This window comes from Plectropomus leopardus, chromosome 22 (genome assembly GCF_008729295.1).
Source record: "Plectropomus leopardus isolate mb chromosome 22, YSFRI_Pleo_2.0, whole genome shotgun sequence".
Classification (NCBI taxonomy): domain Eukaryota; kingdom Metazoa; phylum Chordata; class Actinopteri; order Perciformes; family Serranidae; genus Plectropomus; species Plectropomus leopardus.
In genome coordinates this window covers 13,879,975-13,901,205 of record NC_056484.1, presented here as the reverse complement: position 1 = coordinate 13,901,205, position 21,231 = coordinate 13,879,975, and the positions used below count along the sequence as shown (strand labels likewise).

Here is a 21,231-nt window from a genome sequence, read left to right as displayed (position 1 = left end):
CAGAATATGTTTAGGTTTAACTATTTCACTTTGAGAGATCATAATCCGCTTTTTTTGTTCGTTTGCATGTTTTGATGAATTGATTAGTAAATGAATATTTACCATCCAGTGCCACATTTCCACTGCATGATCGGCACAGCTCTACTTAGCTCGACTAACTATTTTTTGTGTTCCATCAGTAAAAGTTGTGAATAGTATCTGGTACTTTTTTTGTATTACCTCTGTTGAGATTTTAAACAAGCTGAGCTAAGAAGGTGACCTTAAAAAAGCAAAGATTCTTTCAATAGAAACCACTATTTTTTTTTCAGAGCCAAGACATGCTGTGGAAAACAGTTTGTGTCCTTAAACTTTTACGACATCGCCCATATTATCAGTATAACCACATACTATGAAACTAGCACAAAGCAGTTTTCATGAGCTGCAAAACCTATAAACACATAATGCAAATTTGTTAAGTGATGTAAACCCTGTATGTCAAGTGAAATGTATACTTATATATATATGACAATACTTTCTGGCTGCAAGCAAAGATTGCTCAAGGTACAGCGTTTGATAAAATGGGATACTAATTTTTGTTTGTCGTTCCACACAGACACTGAGGATGGCGCTAAATTGGCCAGGACTGCTGTCCATGGGATTGTTTTACATGATCGTACTGGGCACAGGTATCTGGGCATCCAGGAAGTCCAAACGTGAAGAGAAAAAGTGCACCGGGAACCGCAGTGAAGTGACAATGGTTGGAGGGCGGAACCTTAACATCTGTGTCAGCATCTTTACTATGACAGGTAAAAAATTACAACAAAATATCACAGAGTAACAATCAATCATTGGTGCCTAAAATGTTTATACCAGCATTTAATTCAAGGGCATTTCCTTTAAATTGTCTGACTATAAAGTGAGGAATCTGTGTGTACGTGGGAGTGTGTGTGTGTGTGTGTCCTTTGCATATCTTGACAGCTGTACCCCCAATGAACTTCACAGTTGGTGTGTCTATTGTTGGGGAGCCAAGGACCTGTAGCATCAAATTGGGTGTGATTTGAACGCTTTCAATTCAATTATAATGCTAAATGAATAACAATGCATTTTTTAAAACTTATATTTTGTAAGTAAAATCTGAGTCAAGCAAATGTTGTCATACAATGTTTTTTCTTTACAAATGTCCTGAGTAAGTAAGAAGTATACTGCTGAGTTGCATATTTTTTAAGTGCTTTGCAGACTTTTGTGAGTAATTTTGGGGTATAATGAGTTTGAATAGTAACATAATTTAATACTTATCATATTTAAACATAAGAATAAATCCTTGACTGTATGGAGCCCAGGTGTGTTGCTCCAGACCCGAGGAAGTTCTGTGTCAATTGTGAAGTTTGTATGAGTGGTTCTTGAGAGCGCTGCAAGCAGCAATATTTTTTATAATTGTTTTTATTTTTATAATTGTTGCAGCAGCAACAAAACAATTTCCCTCACGGGATTAATAAAATATTTCTTTTCTATACTAACACCACAGGCTGAGCAATCAGCTCATCCTCAACAAGCATGTTTTGAATAGACAGTGCACTAGTACATTTAATACGATCAATTTACAATAGGTGGACCTAGTTTTATTCCATTTCTTTCTCATTGCTTGTATTTGTCCTGATGTTTTGCAGCCACATGGGTGGGAGGAGGCTATATTTTGGGTAATGCTGAAATGGTTTACAATCCAACAAAGGGCTTGGTGTGGGCCACTGGAACCATTGCCTTCGTCATAAACATGATTTTAGGTGAGTGCAGTCAAATACGGCTGCTGAGATGCAACACAGTGAAACCTTACACTGCTCAATAATCATTAGACAGAAATAATTATTTGACAAAAATATTACAATTCAATTATTTTCCACTTCTATACATTCACTGACGAAAAAAGAAGGACATTACTGGTAACGGATATGTCAGAGTGATAATTTGTTAAAAATTAAGTAAATGTTCAAAGTTTTTTTTCTGTTTGTGTAACTACAGGTGCACTCTTCCTTGTCAAACCTATTCGCTCTAAGAACTATGTCACGCTCATGGACCCATTTCAGAAAAAATATGGCAACACTGTGGCTGCCGTTCTTTTCATTCCCGCTCTCGTAGGTGATATCTTGTGGATAGCATGTGTTCTTGGTTCACTGGGTGAGTCAGAAACAACAAATTCCTTGAGAAATCAACCAGTAAATCTCAAGTGTACATTTTGTTTTTACATCACAATTATACACTGATAAAATGTTTGCTTCTGTGTAAATAGTATTTTACCATTTGCAGTACCACTGCAGAGGACAGATGAAATACACGAAAGAAATACACAGAAAAACTACAATTACAGTCTTGTGTTTCTATGCCTCTGCAAACATGTCAAGTTGTGGTTGCAGTGTGTGAAAACACGGATGCTTCACAATCATCTTCCCCCCACCAGAACGAAAGATCTATACAATCAGCACAGTTTCAAGGTGAACATCCAAGATTAGTGTCACCATTTCAGGATGGCATTGAAAAATGACCAGAAAAGTGTTTTGCAGAACATTATGATCTCACAGTCAAGTTGAATGTTACATAAAACATAAAATGTAGTTACTTCATCAAATTATCCTATGAGATATCTGTGTGCAATGTTTAGACAATTTTTGAATTATTATTTGAATTATTCTTGCGTGACTCATAGTGGACGTTTGTGCCAAATTTGAAGAAATTCTACAAGGCGTTCTTGAGATATCGTGTTCATGAGAATGGGGCAGGCAGACAGCCTATTGCCAGCATAGTGGCGTTAAAAATGATTGCACTGGTGCTAATGGGGAAGAAATATGTCACAGTACCACTGCATATGACTGATGAAATACATTAAAGGAACACAGCAAAATAAATAAACAATGTCACATTTTGAATCAGTTCGGTATTTGAATATGCTTCTTACAGTGGAGCTTTAAGTGCTGTTTACTGGCAACACCACTGTCATGCTTTTGAACTGACCTACAAGGTGCTAAATAATCATTTTAAAACAGTAAAAACTAAATGGCATCAATTTTAGTTTGTTGCTTTAGCACCTGATTTAATTTTTTGCGAAAGCTGTGTCTGCCATTTTTTGAAAATATGCTTGTGATTACAGGAGGAACGGTAAGCGTAGTCATCGATATGTCCTCGTCTCTGGCTGTGGGCATCTCTGCTGCTGTGGCAATTATTTACACGTTAATGGGAGGACTGTACTCTGTGGCCTATACTGACGTCATCCAGCTCTGCTTTATGTTTGGCGGCTTGGTATGAACATTACATTTTTAAAAAAATTCAAGGCAATTCATACACAATTCTTAAGTCTGGCAGCCAAATTTTAATAATTTATATTTTAAATACAGCTAACCCTACTTATGTTTACATGATACATTGGCAGGTGTACCTCTGTCAATGTGAGTAGTATTTTTATTTATAGAGCTATGTAGGGCCCTTAGAAATCTGTTTTAATTGTTCCATATTCTGTCTATATTGTTTTTTTCTGAATTCTATGTTTTACAATTTAAGCACATTTTTGTCATTAGACAGAGTCTAACCATGTGGTGGATGAATCAAATTTCAACAATTCAGTCAGATAATATTCCAAATTTAATGAATATAAATTAACTTGATGTAAAACAACATTACACTTTGTTGTATTCTTTTCAATAATTTTAAAAAGTTCCTCACAAATTAGTGGGATTTCTTCATTTATAAGGGACACAGGTAATGTGTTATACAGTTAATCCAATTAATCTTAATTACATTTATGTATTTACAATCTTATTCTGAAAAGTATTTCATTGCATTTAGTCTACAGGTCAGAATGGGCTTAAAGGTGCATGGGTGCACACGAGCTTTAGCGGCAGCTGCCAGTTTGACCACAGAGATGTGAGTGAGGTCTAGTTTAATGCAGAATTATCAGATGCTGCCTCTGGACGAAAGAGACCTCAATGCCATTCTGAGAGAGTGGAAAACGAAAGCATCATGCCAGTAAATGACACCAAAACAAAGCAGCAATGTTTTTTTCAGTTCATTTAACGTAGGTGCAGTGAAAAAATGCTTATATTGGTAAGAAAACAAATAAATCGCATTCATAATTCAGCGAATTCCACAATATACTGTGTTTTACAGCTGATTCTATTTTAAACAATTCCGTCCATGTTTTCTGCTTCTTGAAAATTATGGGACCCTAGCTATGAAGGACTTCTATACTGTATTTGTAACTCTGTCTCCTGTTGTCCTTCTTGTTTCAGTGGCTCTGTGTACCTTTTATCCTGTCAAGTCCCTCCTCTGCAAACATCACTGTTGCTGCACTAACCAAGCTGCATCAGGAGCCATGGATTGGCAAACTGGAGCTAAAAGATGCCGGACGCTGGGTAGATGACTTATTGCTAATGGTAACGGACACCTGTAACACCCCCCAAACCATATTATATAAAGGCAATGTCACTAAAATCCCCTAAAAATCCTGTATTCATTTCTCTCCAAGGCCATTGGAGGGCTCTGCTACCAGGCTTTCTACCAGAGAGTCCTGTCCACAGCCACTGATGCCCAAGCTAAGATCACCTGCTATGTTGGAGCAGTATTTTGCCCAATCCTTGCCATCCCATCACTCATCATAGGAGCAGTAGCAGCATCTACCAGTACAGTCTTTTTTCATTGTCTTTGCTATTTCTGAGTACACAAATCTGTAGTACTTAAGGTAGAAATCTAGGTTAAAAGGAGCCTATTGTGTTAGAATTGTGCAGTTATTTAAAAAAAATATCGCACAAACCAAGGGTGGACTGGCCACCGGGCAAATCTGCAGTGGGGCAACATGCATTTCAGGGACGACACGACTGTCTCAATCACTTCTTTAAACCCCTCCCCCTTTGGGCTGAATGCCTTTTTTTAATACTACATATGTAACAAAACTAGAATTACCACGTCACGGTTGTAGACCTCCATAAAATCAGTTGAGTTGCATTCAAAGTTTGCACTCATGTTTGTGAAAACATGGATGCTTCACACACATCGATCCATAGCACCGGCACAGTATCAAGGGGGGCACCCGAGGTTAGTGTCACTAATTCAGTATCTGACCAAATATACCCGCTTCTGTTCCTGAATTAGACTTTGAGTAATGGCGAGAAAAGTGTTTTTTGCAAGACATTATGACGCCACAGTGAAGCTGACCTCTGACATTTTCAATATTAAATGCCATCACTTCATCATTATATCCTATTAAACATTTGTGTGAGATTATGTCATAATTAGTGTATGCATTCTTGAATTATGGCTAAAAACACGTTTTGTTAGGTCACAGTGACCTTGACCTTTTACCACCAAACACTAATATGTTCACTCTTTAGTCCAAGTGTAAGTTTGTGCAAAATTTGAGAAAACTCTCCAAAGGCCTTCTTGAGATACTGCATTCATTCTGAATGAGATGGACGCAAGTTACAGTGACCTTCACCTTTGCCCAGTAAAATGTAATTAGTTCATTCTTGAGTCCAAGTGAACATTTGGGCCAAATTTGAGAAAAAAAAATCCCTCAAGGTGTTCTTGAGATACCACATTCATGAGAATAGGACAGAACGATGGTCGGACGGACAACCCCAAAACTTAATGCCTCCGGTGGATAACACAAAACACAAGGGAGGTTCAGAGAGACCTGACCTGGACTATTCAGACCCCTTTTCTACGTCTGCTGTTTTCTACGCATTCTGCAGGTCAGAGGTTTGTTTTAATGACTTGTGCTTGATGTCTGTCAGACTGGAACCAGACCACCTACGGTTCGCCGAGCCCATATGAACAGGGCAAAGCTGGTTTGATCTTGCCAATTGCCCTTCAGCATCTTTGCCCTTTCTACATCTCACTGGTTGGTATAGGAGCTCTTGCTGCTGCTGTGATGTCATCAGCTGACTCTACACTTCTCGCTGCTGCCTCCCAACTGAGCCGAAATATCTTCAAGAACATCATCTATAAAAGGGTAACATCACACATGACAACTGCTCATATATCTTTTTTTTTTTGTGGTGGTGGTAGGGGGGCTAGATTGCATTTTAATACATTATTCCTAGAAACAAATATGCAGCTATTCTAATAATCATTTCAAGAATTCAATCATCAGCATGGTCATGAGTTAGCAGCTCTGTGAGAGTATATTTAGGCACAGCAATGTTCATGTTGGACTGGATGCTAACATGTTGATAATCAGTGTGTGCCATGTTACATTTTTAGTTTAGAATGTTAGCCAATGTTTGCTAATTAGCACAAAACACAACGTGCAGCTGAGGCTGATGGGAATGCCATTTGTTTTGCACACATTTGGTGGCTAAATCTCAAAAATTGTTCTGTTCTCGATTTTAGGATTAGGAAATGTAAATGTTAGAGCTGGACTTCAACAGCAGGGCTGGCTAAATTCAAGGCAAAGCAAAGTCTCTTAATGGGTTTACGCCAGCCACTTCCTGTTTCAAATAAAAGGTCCTCATTTCAAATTAAAACCCCTCTGGCTTGTCCATAGACTGTATATAAAGATGACAACAAGACAGCTCCCCCAAAGTTTAACTATTCAATCTCCATCCCCCCCCGATGTCTGTCTGCAGTATAGGTCATAAAGCCCGCCCCTCTATGTTACTGAATGGACACAGGCCAAACTAAAAACTCAAAGTGAACACCAAATATATTTTTCCCAAAGACGGTTTCTGTGTCTGAGGGTAGTTCTCATCACATGTGTGTGTTTGTTTTTAAGTTTGGTTTTATTGAGTTATTTAATTATATAAAAGGGGGCTTTTCCGCCATGATTGACAGCTGTGACAGCCAATCCATGCGCTCGCATTCAATGGAGCTGTTCGCGATTGGTCATACAGTTGTTTTGTCTAGAACTCGCCCACCACGGATATCACTAATGCACAGCTCTAAATAACATAACCCTTGCAATATGGCAACACCTGTATCTTGGATATTTTAATCTCACCTCAGCATAGTGGGGGTAACTGGGGGCATGTCATGCATCTTCACATACAGACTATGGGCTTGTCATACACAGTCCAGCCATATACTAGGTTTTGACCTTGTCTTGTTAGAGTTAAGTCACTCACAATTTAGAGTAGTATAACCTCAAAAATCAATAGTGTGATCCCGTTTTTTGTTCAATAAAATTAAATTGAATATTTCCTTGATTTCAGGCATCAGAAACATTGATACTTGTGGTGGTTAAAGTGTCAGTGCTCCTGTGTGGAATGATGGGAGCAGGCCTGGCCATGATATCAACTTCCATTTACTTGTTGTGGATCCTCAGCGCAGATGTCTTGTATTCAATGATGACTCCCCAGGTGATATGCATCTTCTACTTGTCTCAGTGGGTGAACCACTATGGGGCCTGCTCTGGCTTTGTGTTGGCAATACTGCTGAGAGTTCTGGTTGGGGAACCCTTACTAGGCCTTCCTGATGTGCTGCCCCTGCCGTGGGACCAGATACAGGAGGACGGTCACCTATACCGCTTGTTTCCTTTTCGTACTGCCATCATGCTCATCACCAGCGGGACTATTTTACTAGTTTCACGCCTTGCTGTGTGGCTGTCTGAGAAGGGGTTGCTGAAAAGAATAAATGATTCTGAAACTGACACGAACACACATTACATGGCACCGGTCCAAACCGATGCGGATGAAAAGGAGACGGAAGGTTGAACAGACACATTTATGCTCTCAGCTACAATCCTTACAGTTTGATTGGTGCGGACCATTTTAAACCACAACCACCACAGCGGGTACTATACACACTTCTGTCAACCAACCAGCCAACCAACCAAACACATATAACTCACCTATTATACTTTATCATAACCCACAGATTACATGAGAAGTACGGCCTCGCAGTTCTATGCCTCTGCCAAACCAGTCAAGTTACTGTTTACATCCTTGCTCTCAAGACTCATATGAATCCAAGACAGCTGACAATGCTTCAAATACTGGTGAAACTGCAAAGAAGCTATAAATTCTAAAACACTGACGCTTCCCACACACATCTTCCTCCCGGCAAAACAGAAGATCTTTACAATTACAGTTTCAAGCTGCACACCCAAAAGTATCTGACCAAATGTCTCCCTTTTTGTTCCCGAGATATGATGTTGAATAATGGCAAGAAAAGTTTTTTTGTTATAGTAAACTTAAAATGAAATTAAAATTAATGAAATTAATAAAATAATTATATCCTATTAAACATTTGTGTGAAATTTTGTAATAATTAGTACATGAATTCTTGAGTTATGGCAAAAAACGTGTTTGTGAAGTTTGGTAAAATTTGTGAACACAAGCATGAGTAGGAATGGGTGAATATGTTTAATGAGTCTGAGATGTCTTCATAACTGTAAGTCAGTTGCCTTCACAAAGTGTGTTCGTATTGACAAATACTGAAATGAAAAATAATGAATAATGAATAATGCAATAATGAAAAAGACAAAACGATAATAAATCTGGGTCAATACATGCTTGCAGATCAGATGGTAATCTTTTAAAGCAGAGTGCTGCATCAACCTGCAAGTTGCTGTGTTTAAATCACGACATATGATTATTTTAAGCTTCTTACATTAAACACCAGCTACTTCTTTCAATTGTGTGTTTCAGCGTGCATTTTAAAAGTGTCTTCTTGCCTGAATATTTTACCACACTTCAAACACTGGAAAGACTTCTTGTTCGAGTGGATCGTCATGTGCTTTTTCTGAGCCCTCAACGTCTGAAAGGATTTCGGGCACAGTAAACACCTGTAAGGAGTCTCTCCAGTATGTTTGCGCATGTGAACCGTCAAATGGCACTTTGCTATGAAACCTTTCCCACAGTGTATGCACGTGTACGGACGCTCGCCCGTGTGATGCCTCATGTGAAGCTTTAACTCCCCGGACGAGAGAAACGCCTTCCCGCATTCTGTACACAGATAGTTCTTTTCCCCTCTGTGCATTCGCATGTGTCTCACCAGGTGCTGGATTGAAGTCTTCCCACAAATGGGACATTTATAGCGCCGGTCTCCTGTGTGTATGCGAACGTGACAACGGAGGGTATATGAAGATCTGAATCCGCGACCACAGTGTGAACACAAATGTGGTGTCTCGCCCGTGTGAATACGACGGTGTATATCCAGGGTCGCCTTGGAGGAGTACTTTTTCCCACACTTGTCGCATTGGAATGGCAGCGTGTGTGTTTTTCTGTGTTTGTTCAGGGTTGATATATCCTTAAAGATCTTCGCACAATACTCACAAGTGTTTGTTAAGCTCCTCATATCGGGAGTCCGTGTTTCAGTGTTGACTTTCTGAAGGATGTTTGGTGTCCTGGGTTCTTCAGACTGAAGTCGGTTTGGCTCCTGAATTCGATGTGCCTGTCTGATGTGCAGCAGAAGAGCTGACGCTTGGCTGTCGGAGTAAGGACACAAAGAGCAGGTCTGCAGTTTTAAAGGCGTACGAGTGTTTAAATCTGGAAAAAACGAGATGATGAGGAGATTTAGTTAACTGCTACATAAACAAAACATTTTTTAACAAAGAAAAATATTTGGAATGTTTTTGTAAATATTATAGATTTTTCCAAGTACTGTGTCCCTCAATTTCTTTCAATCGATTAATACTACAATTCAAAAATGACAATGGTTAACCATTAATCAGTTAACGTTCGAGAATATTTTTGATCGTTTGAGAATGTTGGTCTACAGGTTAATTTTGCAACTCCTCAGTTAACCCACTGAAACGTTGGAAAATTGGCTTGATTTCTTTCAATATCATGGGAAGAAGGTACTGAGCAACTTAGAAAGAAATTAGCATAAAATAGTAAAAAGTGCAAGAAAATTACCTGAAAAAAAGCTAAGAAAAACCCAACAAAACAAAGATAAAAAAAACAGATAAAAAACAGGAACGTAACAATAAAAATAAAAAAAAATACAAGGAAATTAACTGAGCTGCTGAAAAAAATCTATGAAAATAATTTTAAATATATATCTCTGAAAATGTTTAAAAATAGGTGTCTAATAAATCTTTAGCTTTTATAAAAAAATCTTCTAAACCTGCTTATTTCCTGCCATTTCCAGGATTTTTCTTGCCAAGTTGCTCATTTCCTTTTATTTTATGAAATCAAGTCCACTCACTCAGGGTTCAAAGGTTTAAGTAATTAAATGAATAAAATTTCACCACTTCTAAACGGTTAGCTCACACTTAGTTGGCGGAGTGCTGGATGAATGGATGAATGAAAAACCTCTTGTATTTCACTTCATTTGGCTTTTTTTTTGTTTCTTTTCAAACTAATGGTTGTCACTATATTGAAAGCAAAATATACCAAAACTGACAACCCTCCTACAGTTATTCAACCAAATAAACAAAGTCATATTAATGTGAAAACTCAGTGAGGAAACAGTTATTTCTCATGAATGCTACCATACCTGAGCAGTTTGCCGCTGTCAGGTCATTGTTTCGTTTTTCGTTCAACTTCAGGTCTTCGTCGTCTTTGATACAGTCCTGCAAAGCTGATTTTTCCCAAGTTTGTTTTTCCTCGGCCTCTTCATCCTCGCTATAATCAAACCGTTCTTCATCTGCGTCACCTGTAGACAATTCCTGTTGCTCTGAAGCGAGCTGCTTCGAGATTGGATTGTGAGGAAGAGACAGTCTCGGTAAAAACATATTCTGAGTTTGAGAGTGTCCTGTAAGGTGAGAGGAGATAGAAAAACCATTAAAATCTGAGTTAATAGCAAACAAATATAACAGAGGTGTATATTTAGCACAACTCACCTAATATGGGTCTTTTTATTTAACAGGGTATCAGCATACATTAGTAATGAATGTATTTATAATTAAGCCTAATACTCATAAAGTGAACACATACTTATATTCATATTAGTTAGGATACTGTGCTATAGCTAAAGAATACAGCTATAGCAAAAACAGCCAAACCAGCAGTATGAAAGTCAAAGGACTTACCTTTTTTGGGTGCCAGCAAAGCATGCTGTTGTCCACTGTAGAGTCCGGTGCTTTTCAGACCATTTTCTTGACTTACATTTTTCAGCAACCGGTGCCTTAAAATTTGGTCATATTTACCGCGCTCGAGTCTGATGTCAACATTTTATCGCTGTGACATCTCAAACTTGTAAGCAGATGCGTGCTATTAGATTTATGAGATACATTGATGTTTTTGTTTTGTTTTTTTTAAATAGAAAGAGCCCATATTTCTTTTTCACTAGTCATTTGCCCATTAGTCCTTAAAATGTATTAAATAGGATTTGTTGGTTTTGTTTTTTTTTTTTATTGAAGATAGAAAACATGACTCGTGGCCATCCTGTTTTGCTGTATTCCTGTTACTTTAACACTTTTAACCACAAATTTTAGTAGCGAAAATGCAAACTCAGCCATCATATGTAAAGTTGATGAAAAATCCTAGAAATGTTCACATTTTGAGTCACTGGATGGTTCAGAGCAGCTCGGTTTATTCTGTTGTTTTACCAAAATAAATAAGTAAACTGTTCGGGGTGACTTACGTGTGTCTGTGCCTGCTGACTGTTGCTGGTGGAAGTGCAGTAGCACCTTCAGCTGCTCTGGCTCCAAAACGAGCCGTCCACATTCTTCCATGACAGAGGGGGCAGTGCTGAGCCACTCTGCGGTCTGTAAAGTGTGTGCAAAACACATTAGAAACACGATGGGAACTCAGCACAGTTTATACAACATTATCAACCATCCCCTTCATCACTCTTCCCTCATAACAGTTACTTTGACCAAAGCCTGTTGTATAATCAAATCTTACATATATGTATTCAGCAAATTCTCAGATGAAATGATGAATCCCAAAATGTTCTTAGAAAAAACACACATATTTTTTTAATCATCTCATATATAACAAAGTGTTACACTAGAGAATCCAAACCTAAACCAAGGCAACTTGTTAGTCATTTAAAATGTACAGTACCTGTTTAATATCTGGTACAGGCAAAAGATTATCCAGTCTAGAGATGAATTTCCATACTAATGTGTGCAATGTGGCCTCGTACTGCTTGCCATAGTGGATGGGAAACACCTCCTGGAAAAAAAGGGTGAAATAGATTACAGACACACACAAACACATGCGAGAGCACAGCAAATTTTAGGCTACATTCACACTAAAACGTTTTGCTTTTAAAATGCACAACTAATGCTATATTTATTTCTGGTGTCCACTAAATCTGAGCTAAATTTGGAGCCCCTAAAACTGAGACCTTTGAAAATACTGCTTACCCGATAAAAAATAACTGCATTCTGGACGGGCGGCTGATAGTATGCATGTGGTCTTCTCGTGTGGATTATGTCAGAAAAATTTTCCAGTTAAGACAGGAGCAACCTGACGTCTTTATCTCCATCTTAATATTGACTTACAAAAGTATCAATACATCAATAAATTACACGTCACCCTCAATTAATCGGTCAGTTATCAGATACAAGTTAAGTTATGGTAACAGTTTTAAGAATGTCTTACTTTGAAAAACAACTCTCTCTCCTCCGTGTCTTCGAGCAGGACATGAACAACCTCCACAAAGTTTGACTTTGAATTTTCCAACTCCTCCAATTCCTGTAAAGAGTAAAGAGCAAACAAACAAACAAGACTCAAATGAAACATGTATACATTCAGAAAACGATTCAAGATCCCTTTTGAGCAATCGTCAAGTTTAAGCGAAAAAGAACATTTATTTATTTATAAGTAAAAATCTAAAAATATTACTTTTCATCATATATACTTTCATATGAGTTTACTTAAGAAGCAGAAAACAAAATGAAAAATGCTCTAAGTCCTTTGTCAATAAGTGATTGGCACACTAAATACATAAAATATCATGACTTAAAGAGAAGAAGAGGAGATGTTTCGTGTCTGGAATAACAGAAGCAGTAAGAACTGGCTGTAGAGGCTACCTAACCACTGTAACTATAAATGCATGAGGTACAGAGCCACTCGAAGAGCAGCTGAATTAAAATCAAGACTATTTTTTTTTACCAGGGAGTCTACAAGTGTCAGAAAATTAAATCTAAAGCATTTTAATACCCTTTAAAAACTAATTTTTACAAAATTGAGTTCAATTTTGAGAAAAATCCTCTCTTTCATATTCAAATAATTAAAGCAGATAAACATAAAAGTAAGAACTAAACTTTTAGTCTACTACAAAATAATGTTTTAGGTAAGACCAGTTTCCTTAAGCTTAGATAGCTGGAATAAATCTAGCCATTACTTTTTCCACATTTCAGTTTAGCAATATAGAGATTTCTTTATTTAAGTAAAAGGGACAAGTAAGTATAAAGTGAGCAGGGTTAATGTAGAATACGCATTTCCGAACACCTAAGTATAGAATATTAGGTTTAGCGGAAGAAAAGTTGTTGTGTGTTAACTCAGATGCAGGAGAAATTGACTAATGTTGACAAAAATAGATACATTGAATTTATAGAACGGGTATATTAAAATTTAAGAGCTAAATAATTCACCCTGATTTGAACATTCACTAACACAGAAAAATATGTGAAATCTAATGAAAACGGCGCAGCTCTAAAACAATCATACTATCTTTCTCTGTATCTTCACTGAAGAGCACATGCAATGAAACATCAAATAAACATCAAAAAGAAAGCTGCCGGGGCTGATATTCAAAGGGACTCTAAACAACATGGGGTCCATCCTGAGCATTAGAGGGGAGGAGATGATTGCCTCGGGTCAAGTGAGGTGGAGACCCATGGATGATGTCTTCAATAACCTTTCAAAGGACTTAAAGGGTTAAAAGAGGAATGCTACTTAATTTGGACTTTGAAGATTCAACCTTTGAGATTGCAAAGTTCAGTAACCTTTTCCTCCTGTCTCCTGCAGGGACAACAGAGGAATTTGTCCTGCCATGCGACAACAGCGGAGCGGCCGAGTGTCTCCCACACACAGCCTGAGCCACACACTCTGCCCACTTTATACAGTGTTTTTAGCATTTTAGTCTGAATTTATTTATATTATTTTGTGTTTTGTTTATGCTGCTGCTGCTAATGGAGAGTCACCAAACTGACCTTGTTTTTTTTTTTTTTAAATTGACAATAAAGATCTTATCTTATGTGTGCCCCTCTTTGTAAAATATGTTTTCCAAAATTATTAGTGTACGGGGTTGACTTGTGGAATGGGTCTGGCGATGGGTTGAAACAAAACACGAACATAAATCAATTTTAAAAACTATGGGTGTTTGTATTTATTTTGCAACACTGGGGGGTATTTGGATTGTCAATAAACCTGGGATAGTTATTTATTTATTTAACTGTGTGGTAAGTAAACTGAGGATGGTTGTTTGTATATTAGTAGTAAATACATGTTGGGATTTGTTGAAATAATGAATGAGTTATAAGAAAAAAGTGAGAAAGAGGTAGGGATATATGAGTTTTACTTCTTCCAACTCCTTTTCAGACAATTCACTTTTGTTTTGCTTGTTTATTATATGTTTTTAATTTTTGGTTTGAAATGAAGTCATTAATTCACTTAAATTAAAGACAAGTTGATGTCTTTTTTATGGCATATTACCATTTAAAGCCCTGTTGAATTTTTTTTTTAATATGAACAGAGGATCAGCTGATGTTCTGCCACATGACAGCGATGCTTATACTGCACATCTGATGGTTTCAGGTCAGTTTTTCACCGCAGCTGCAGACCTACCTGCTGATCACAGGTGGAGCCCACTGTGAGGTTTTGAATAACCTCCAGGTGAGGCTGGATGCTCAGCAGGTGGGCTGTGCTCTCACTGCGACACAGTTCCAGCACCATCTGAAACACACGCAGTAACAAACATTTATTTATCTTTATACCACAAGTGCTCAGTAACTTTGTTTTGATAATGTTACTTTTGTTTCAATCTCCAGTTTATGGTGGTACCGTAAGTTAATAATACGTGTAACCTCAAGTAAGGTTACAAAATACGGTGCGCAATATACTATATCGGGCCGATGAATTGTTGGTCGATAATGGGAGATTTATATTATTATGTTTTATTCTGATAATGAAATAATAGCCAAAATATAACAGTAGAGTTTACAAAGTGCTTGATAAACAAAGCAAAGCAGAAACTGGATACATAGACGGTGATAAAAACTGCAAACAGCCAACAGTCCTATTGAACACAAGCAAGAAGAAACTAGGGGGAAGTTAGGATAAAATTTAAACCAGAGGACAAATAATGCAAGAAGCAGGACGCATAGTGTCAGTATAAAATAATATAAATCAACCAAAAACAACAATAGAAACAAAAAGAAAGTAAAATAGATAAAATGTTAAAGTAACCCCAAGCCAGGCTGCTTTTATTGACTTAACAAGAGCAGCATCTACACACCGAGACAGCAAGTGGTGGTACAACTTTGAGTCAATTTTCAAGCCGCCAATAAACACACAGACGAAAAAGAACAAGCACAGCATGCTGACTAGAAATCACACATGTCGCCGGTGTGGACATCTTTCACAGTTTTAGAAGAAGACAACACAACTGCTCGCGAGGGTCTGATCTCCGACCGCCCGACAAAACATGTCTGTTTTGACAGATTGCGTCAAATCATTTTATTACAATTCTTAGGAAAATGCTCTTAAAAAAAAGCATGTTTGGAAGTTTTTTGATATACTTTACTAGAAAAAAATAAATAAACATTTAAAGAGAGTTTGTTTTTGGTTGCGTTGGCCATAAAGGTCAGGGCAATGGAATAATAAATCATTTTATCTTCCCACTACATCGTAGCCTTTCTTACCCTAAAGTGTGCATAAACTACAGGTTGTAACCTTTTTTTTTTTTAAACACAAAAATGTCTAATTTTGTATTGATTTTTTATAAATCTTATTGGTATCAGCCATGAAAAGCAGGTAATTATCTGTTTTTGGTACTGGCTGAAAAATATAGATGATGTGTGTCCCTATTTCAAAATGTTACATTGTAATATTCTTAATAGTCATCAAGAGGTTTCTTTATTAGTTTTGAATGTAAATCAAATACACTTGAGATAAATCTTACCCTTGCCCTTAGTCTGAGCAGGAGTTGCACTTTCTCTGTGGGCGTCAGCAACTCTGGAGCCAGTTCTGTCCCCAACCTCACCAGCTCCTCCACCTTTCCGTAGTGTCGCACCTCACAACACTGGACCACCCGCCAGGCAAAGGCACACATCAGACGCAGGGTTGGAACCAGGAGACACAACGAGGAGACGGACAAGCGGCAACCTGGAAACAGGAAATTCAAAATGACAAAAAAACCTATGTTAATCCCATATCTGGGAAATTCATACCTTACAGCAGCTCAAGAGGCAGAGAAAAATGCAAAAAGTGATTAAGTGCTAAAAAGGATAAAATATTACAAAAATATTACAAATTAGATCAAATAAGAAATTTTTAAAAAAGCATATAAAATCTATGTACATATACATATACTATACATGTAATTTGATATATATGACAGGTTCCACACCCAGTTTAGATGCCCCCTGCAACTTTGCAGGTGCAAAAATAGAAACAGTCTGTGTTTTTGCCCTTTGCAATTTTATCTAATTTCCACAATACTTCCATAAATAGGGCCAAATCAAAGGAATAATTATTTATCTCTCCTGCGTGAAATAACCAAATTCAGAACATAATTTTCAAATGTTTTACCCCGTCCAGGGTTCCTACAGTTTAATGCAAAGGGGATTCAAGACTTTTTAAGACTTTTTTAATGCCACTTGGAAAAAAGTTAAGACCACTTTTACTGACATAAATTAGTTAATGTTAAGGGGAATTTAATTTTTCAAACTTTATTGTTAAATAAAACATGACTTTGCGGCGATGTTAATACAAGAGGCATTCAGTAAATTATTGTTATTATTTTTAAGTTACCTTTTATTTTAAGCTTTTTCAATACATTGTCAGAAAAAAAAAAGATTCATAAAAATCCCATTTCTAATGTCTAAGCATTTTTAAGACCTTTGAAAGATTGATTTAAGACATTTTAATGGCAATTAAGGCCTAATTTTTGGATTGATGGGTTCAAGACTTTTTAGGGTCAGGGGGAACCCTGACCCCAACTTCACCATCAATGACAAAGAATCTAACCTGAGTGGGTGCAAACATGCTTCTTAACAGGACAAATTTTGGGTAAAAGATCTCTGTAGAACTTTTTGCCTGATTCTCTGCACAATGGCCCCATTTTATTGAAAATTAAAACCAAAAAAGACCACACACTGCACCAAAATTTTCATTCAGAAAAAGCTGTTGCAAAGTGTGTCACCTTGGCTGCATAAATCATTAAAAGATTATGAAATCCTGTTATGCTGCTTGGAGTTGACTGTCTCGAGTTTACTGTGGTAGTTAATGTCACACCCTGTAAGTTATAAGGCACGTTTAAGTATAAAAACAACTACTTGTTTTACCTAAATCCTCCTCACTTTCAGACTGGTCCTGCTGTGATGTCTGCAGAAATGCGGGGGCTGAGTCCGCGTCTTCATCCTCTGGTTTATGATTAAGGACTTTATCCAGAATGGCAAACCACCAGCTTTTCTGCTTTTTGGAGTCTTTCTGTTCCTTAATGGCTCTGTACTGTTGTTTCAGCACTTTTATTTTTGTCCTGCATTGCCTGGAGGTCTTCTCGAAGCCCTGGTTGGCGAGCTCAGAGCTCAGCTGAGCGAACACTCTTTCGTTTCTGTGAGCTGATCGAAGCTGCTTTTGGATGCAGTCCTTTGCCCAAAGGGTTAGCAACAGTCTGATTTCATCTGATGTCCAAACAGCCGGTGACGCGTCTGTCGAAAGATTTGCAACACAGTTAAATACAGTGATGGCTTTCAAAGATGCAGATGAACCTTTTTGTCATTTGGTACGTACCAGTCACTTGCTGGTCTTCTGGTGATTTAGGTTTTGTCAGTGCAGCAGAAGAATCCACCTCCGTAGAAGTCTCTCCACCAAGCACACTATCCAAGATAGCAAACCAGTCGTTTCTGCCATCCCCGTATGGTTCCACTTTCTTGATTTTCCTGTATTCCTCTTTGAGTTCATCCACTTTAACACTGCACTGATGTGGCGTCTTGTTAAACCCGACCAATGCGAGTTCACTGCTGAGGCATATAAAGACTTGGCTGTTTGTGGTGGCGGTGAGAAGCTGTGTCTGAATGTTTGGTTGTGCCCAGAGGGTCACCAGCACTTGGAGTTCATCAGGGAGCCACCGGGTTTCATCTGTGAGCGTACAAACAGCAAAATACAATGAAAGGAAGGTCAAGTGAAAATATATAGAGTAAACAAATGATTTGAAATGATTAATGATATCAGTGCATGACTCTTTCTTCATTTAATGACTGTGCAAAGGTGAGGCGTGGATTTGGGTGGGGTTAATGTCATGGTGCAAAAATGTTTCATGTTGTAAGTGTGAGAAATTATCTGTGCAGCACTGACTCCAAGACGAGTTTCCCCTGGGGGGACAATAAAGTCTATCGTATCATCCTGACAAAATTAGAGACTTTACCACCATAAATTGATGCATTACAATTCACCAGAGAGCTTACTTGTACGTCTCCATCATTCATGTAATAACAAATTTAATATGTAACCATCCAAAATCACAGCTCCAGTCACCATGACAGTTAAGGCTTCTCTGATCTGGTGAAGTTTAATATAACAACATGCAATATACTGTTACGGCTGTATATGTTCGGCGGTCTTGTCTCTTTTCCGTCTTCAGCAGATCTTTGACAGCAGCAGAAGAGGGAGACCTCAGATGCTGATTGCTTTAAAGGTGTTTTCTGTGTTTTTTAGGGTCAGTGCTGGTGTGTTGTTTGCCCCATGAGGCTGCCCAAGGGTGGGGCATAAACACCATATAATCACAGTCAGATAATATTTTTCTTTGCTGTTTCTAATGGGCCAGTAACATGAGATGAGAGCTGACGTTGGTCAAAAAGCCCATAAATAGAAGCTGTTTCTGTACTGTTTTGCCCAATTCATCACTTCCCACAGGAGTACCTGAGGTGCTCTCTGGCAACACCTGCTGTAACTTGTTTGAAACTGCATTAATATAGATTAAAAAAATGCAAGCAAAATGGAAAAACAATCTTCAGATGGCAAGTGCTAATCAGCATTTGACTGTTTTCTAGTTTTAATTTCTACTTACTGTCAGCGTCCACATCCAGGACGGACTGTGAGTGCTCTGTGGACGAGGCCTCTGTGGTTCGTGAGCGTCTTGTGGGATGGAGGACATCATCGATGATGGCAAACCACACACTTTTACAAGAGCTGTTGCCTCCAAGTTTGTGTTGACCGGTTTGCATTCTCTTGTACTCCTGCTTCAGTTTTTTGATTTTCTCCCGGCACCTCTCAGGCCCCTTGATGAATCCAAGCGATGCCAGTTTAGCACTGAGGCCGGCGTAAACTTCCTTATTCCTCATGTTGAGGAGAAGCTCTTCTTGAACAGCAGGTTCTGCCCAAAGTGTTAACAACGTTTGGACCTCTTTATTTGTCCAATGGCACAAGAACGAATCTATGAGAGGAAAAGATCATAATTCATCAAGACATGACAAAAAACAGAGGGATTTATGACGTGAATTCACAATAAGACTGTTTTCTAAAAAAACACTTATGCTATGCAGTGCTTAACACTTCAACAAGCTTCTGTCTCATCTTGTTTAGTCCAAATCAATACTTCCAAATAAACATAAATACTCTTATTGGATGAATCACATGTAATTTAAATATGCTGTAAAAAAACAGCTTTATTTCAATCAAGTCAGGATTAGCAAACAAACTAGTGGTGTAGATTTGTTTTGCAGTGACGCGACTTATAAATGAGAGAATAAGAAAGCGCAGCTGCTATTGATGCTGCAGAAAATAAGGATTGAAAGTTTCAAATATTTAGAATCGATGTGGATAAATATATAGATTACTAACCTGCACGGTCTAAGAAACAAGTTGTAACATATGAACTGATTTCCTTTTTATCTAACAAAGTCTCTTTTTATTTTTTATCTGCACAAGACACCTTGACAAGTGAGGTGTTATTATTAGACTGATAAATAAAACATAGCTTTTTGTGCATTTTGCCTAATTTTGAATTGCGTATTTACTGTATTTTGCATTGTATTTAGTAACATAAGATAGATCTTTATTTATCCCGAGAGATACTGCTGTGCAGCAGTTGCAATACAGAGGTAGAGTGCAGATACAAAGCCTGCAACATACAGTAAATGAGTACAAAAACATAGCATAAGAATTCAATGTATAACAAATATAAAATACCTTATGCAATTAACTAAGTATAAAACTGGATAAAAGTAAGTTACAGGGTTGGAGAATTGGCACCAGTCATAAGCCAAATGCTTGAAAAATACGCAAGTGGCTGACAAATTTTCTTCACTAACCAGCAAAAAAAAAAAACAATGCTCATCTAATGAGCAGGTAATAAATATTAGAGTCCTCCAGCCACATTGACAAGTGGAAAAAAAGTTTATTTCCAACCCTGGTAGGGTACAAAATATCAAAACTAGCTAAACGTGAGGTGCAGAATATAACAAAAAATGTAACAGTAAGGTACAAAATATGTGCAAACCTGTAAGTGACAAAAACAAGTTACCAGTGTAAAATATTAATATAGCATGGTTGCTGATAAAGTATGTACGGTGTCAGAGTGTGTTTTATACTGTTTTTATTTACTTAACAGTAGACCAAAGTTACAGGTGAGCGCAAACTGCTGCTGTTTGACTGTAATATGTTTACCCTTACATATTTTTTTCAGAAAAAAACACGCTCAAACACTGACCCCATGTCACATTTTGTTTGACTAAAGACCATGAAATAAGGTAAACAACACAACAAAGACAGCTTACCTGTTTCCACGTCCGAATTGCTGTTTTCAGGTATCACCTGTATTTTCTGTTTTGGGTTGTCTCTTGAAGCTGGCCTTTCATTCATGGTACTTTCCATTAGGTCAAACCACTTGAAGGTCTTTATGTCGGACCCAAATACCTCACTGTGTTGTTCTGCTCTCTTGAACTCGACTTTAAGCTTCTTCATCTTCTCCCTGCACTGCTTCGCAGAGCGACTCATCCCCATGGCTGCCAGCCTACCTGACACTTCCCTATACACTTTCTCATTTCTTAAGGACTCTTCCAGGCTGCGCTGTATTTTTTCCTCCGACCACACTGAGAGAAGCGCCTGGGTCTCTTCATCAGTCCACCTCAACAGAGGCTCCATGTCCTTTGCCTTTTTTTCTACAAGTAAGAACAGCTAACAAGAGGTGCTTGCTGAAGAATGTTTATAC

At 37.9% G+C, this 21,231-nt stretch overlaps 2 protein-coding genes across 2 annotated transcripts; one reads left to right on the top strand and one right to left on the bottom strand.

Moving 5' to 3' along the window:
• Positions 1–601: 601 nt before the first annotated feature.
• On the top strand, positions 602–8,139 carry LOC121961465 (high affinity choline transporter 1-like). Its single transcript, XM_042511459.1, has 8 exons — positions 602–785; positions 1,647–1,760; positions 1,996–2,151; positions 3,119–3,267; positions 4,254–4,397; positions 4,490–4,643; positions 5,754–5,971; positions 7,170–8,139. Exons 1-8 carry the CDS (start codon positions 602–604, stop codon positions 7,668–7,670), a joined length of 1,620 nt encoding a protein of 539 aa, XP_042367393.1. The 3' UTR covers positions 7,671–8,139.
• A 134-nt stretch (positions 8,140–8,273) lies between these two features.
• On the bottom strand, positions 8,274–21,231 carry LOC121961452. Its single transcript, XM_042511443.1, has 11 exons — positions 20,798–21,231; positions 19,090–19,455; positions 17,814–18,161; positions 17,366–17,731; positions 15,982–16,184; positions 14,646–14,753; positions 12,456–12,548; positions 11,913–12,023; positions 11,488–11,611; positions 10,399–10,656; positions 8,274–9,446 (listed from the first exon to the last, which is right to left on the bottom strand). The coding sequence occupies exons 1-11, from the start codon at positions 21,162–21,164 to the stop codon at positions 8,590–8,592; spliced, it is 3,201 nt and encodes a 1,066-aa protein (XP_042367377.1). The 5' UTR covers positions 21,165–21,231; the 3' UTR covers positions 8,274–8,589.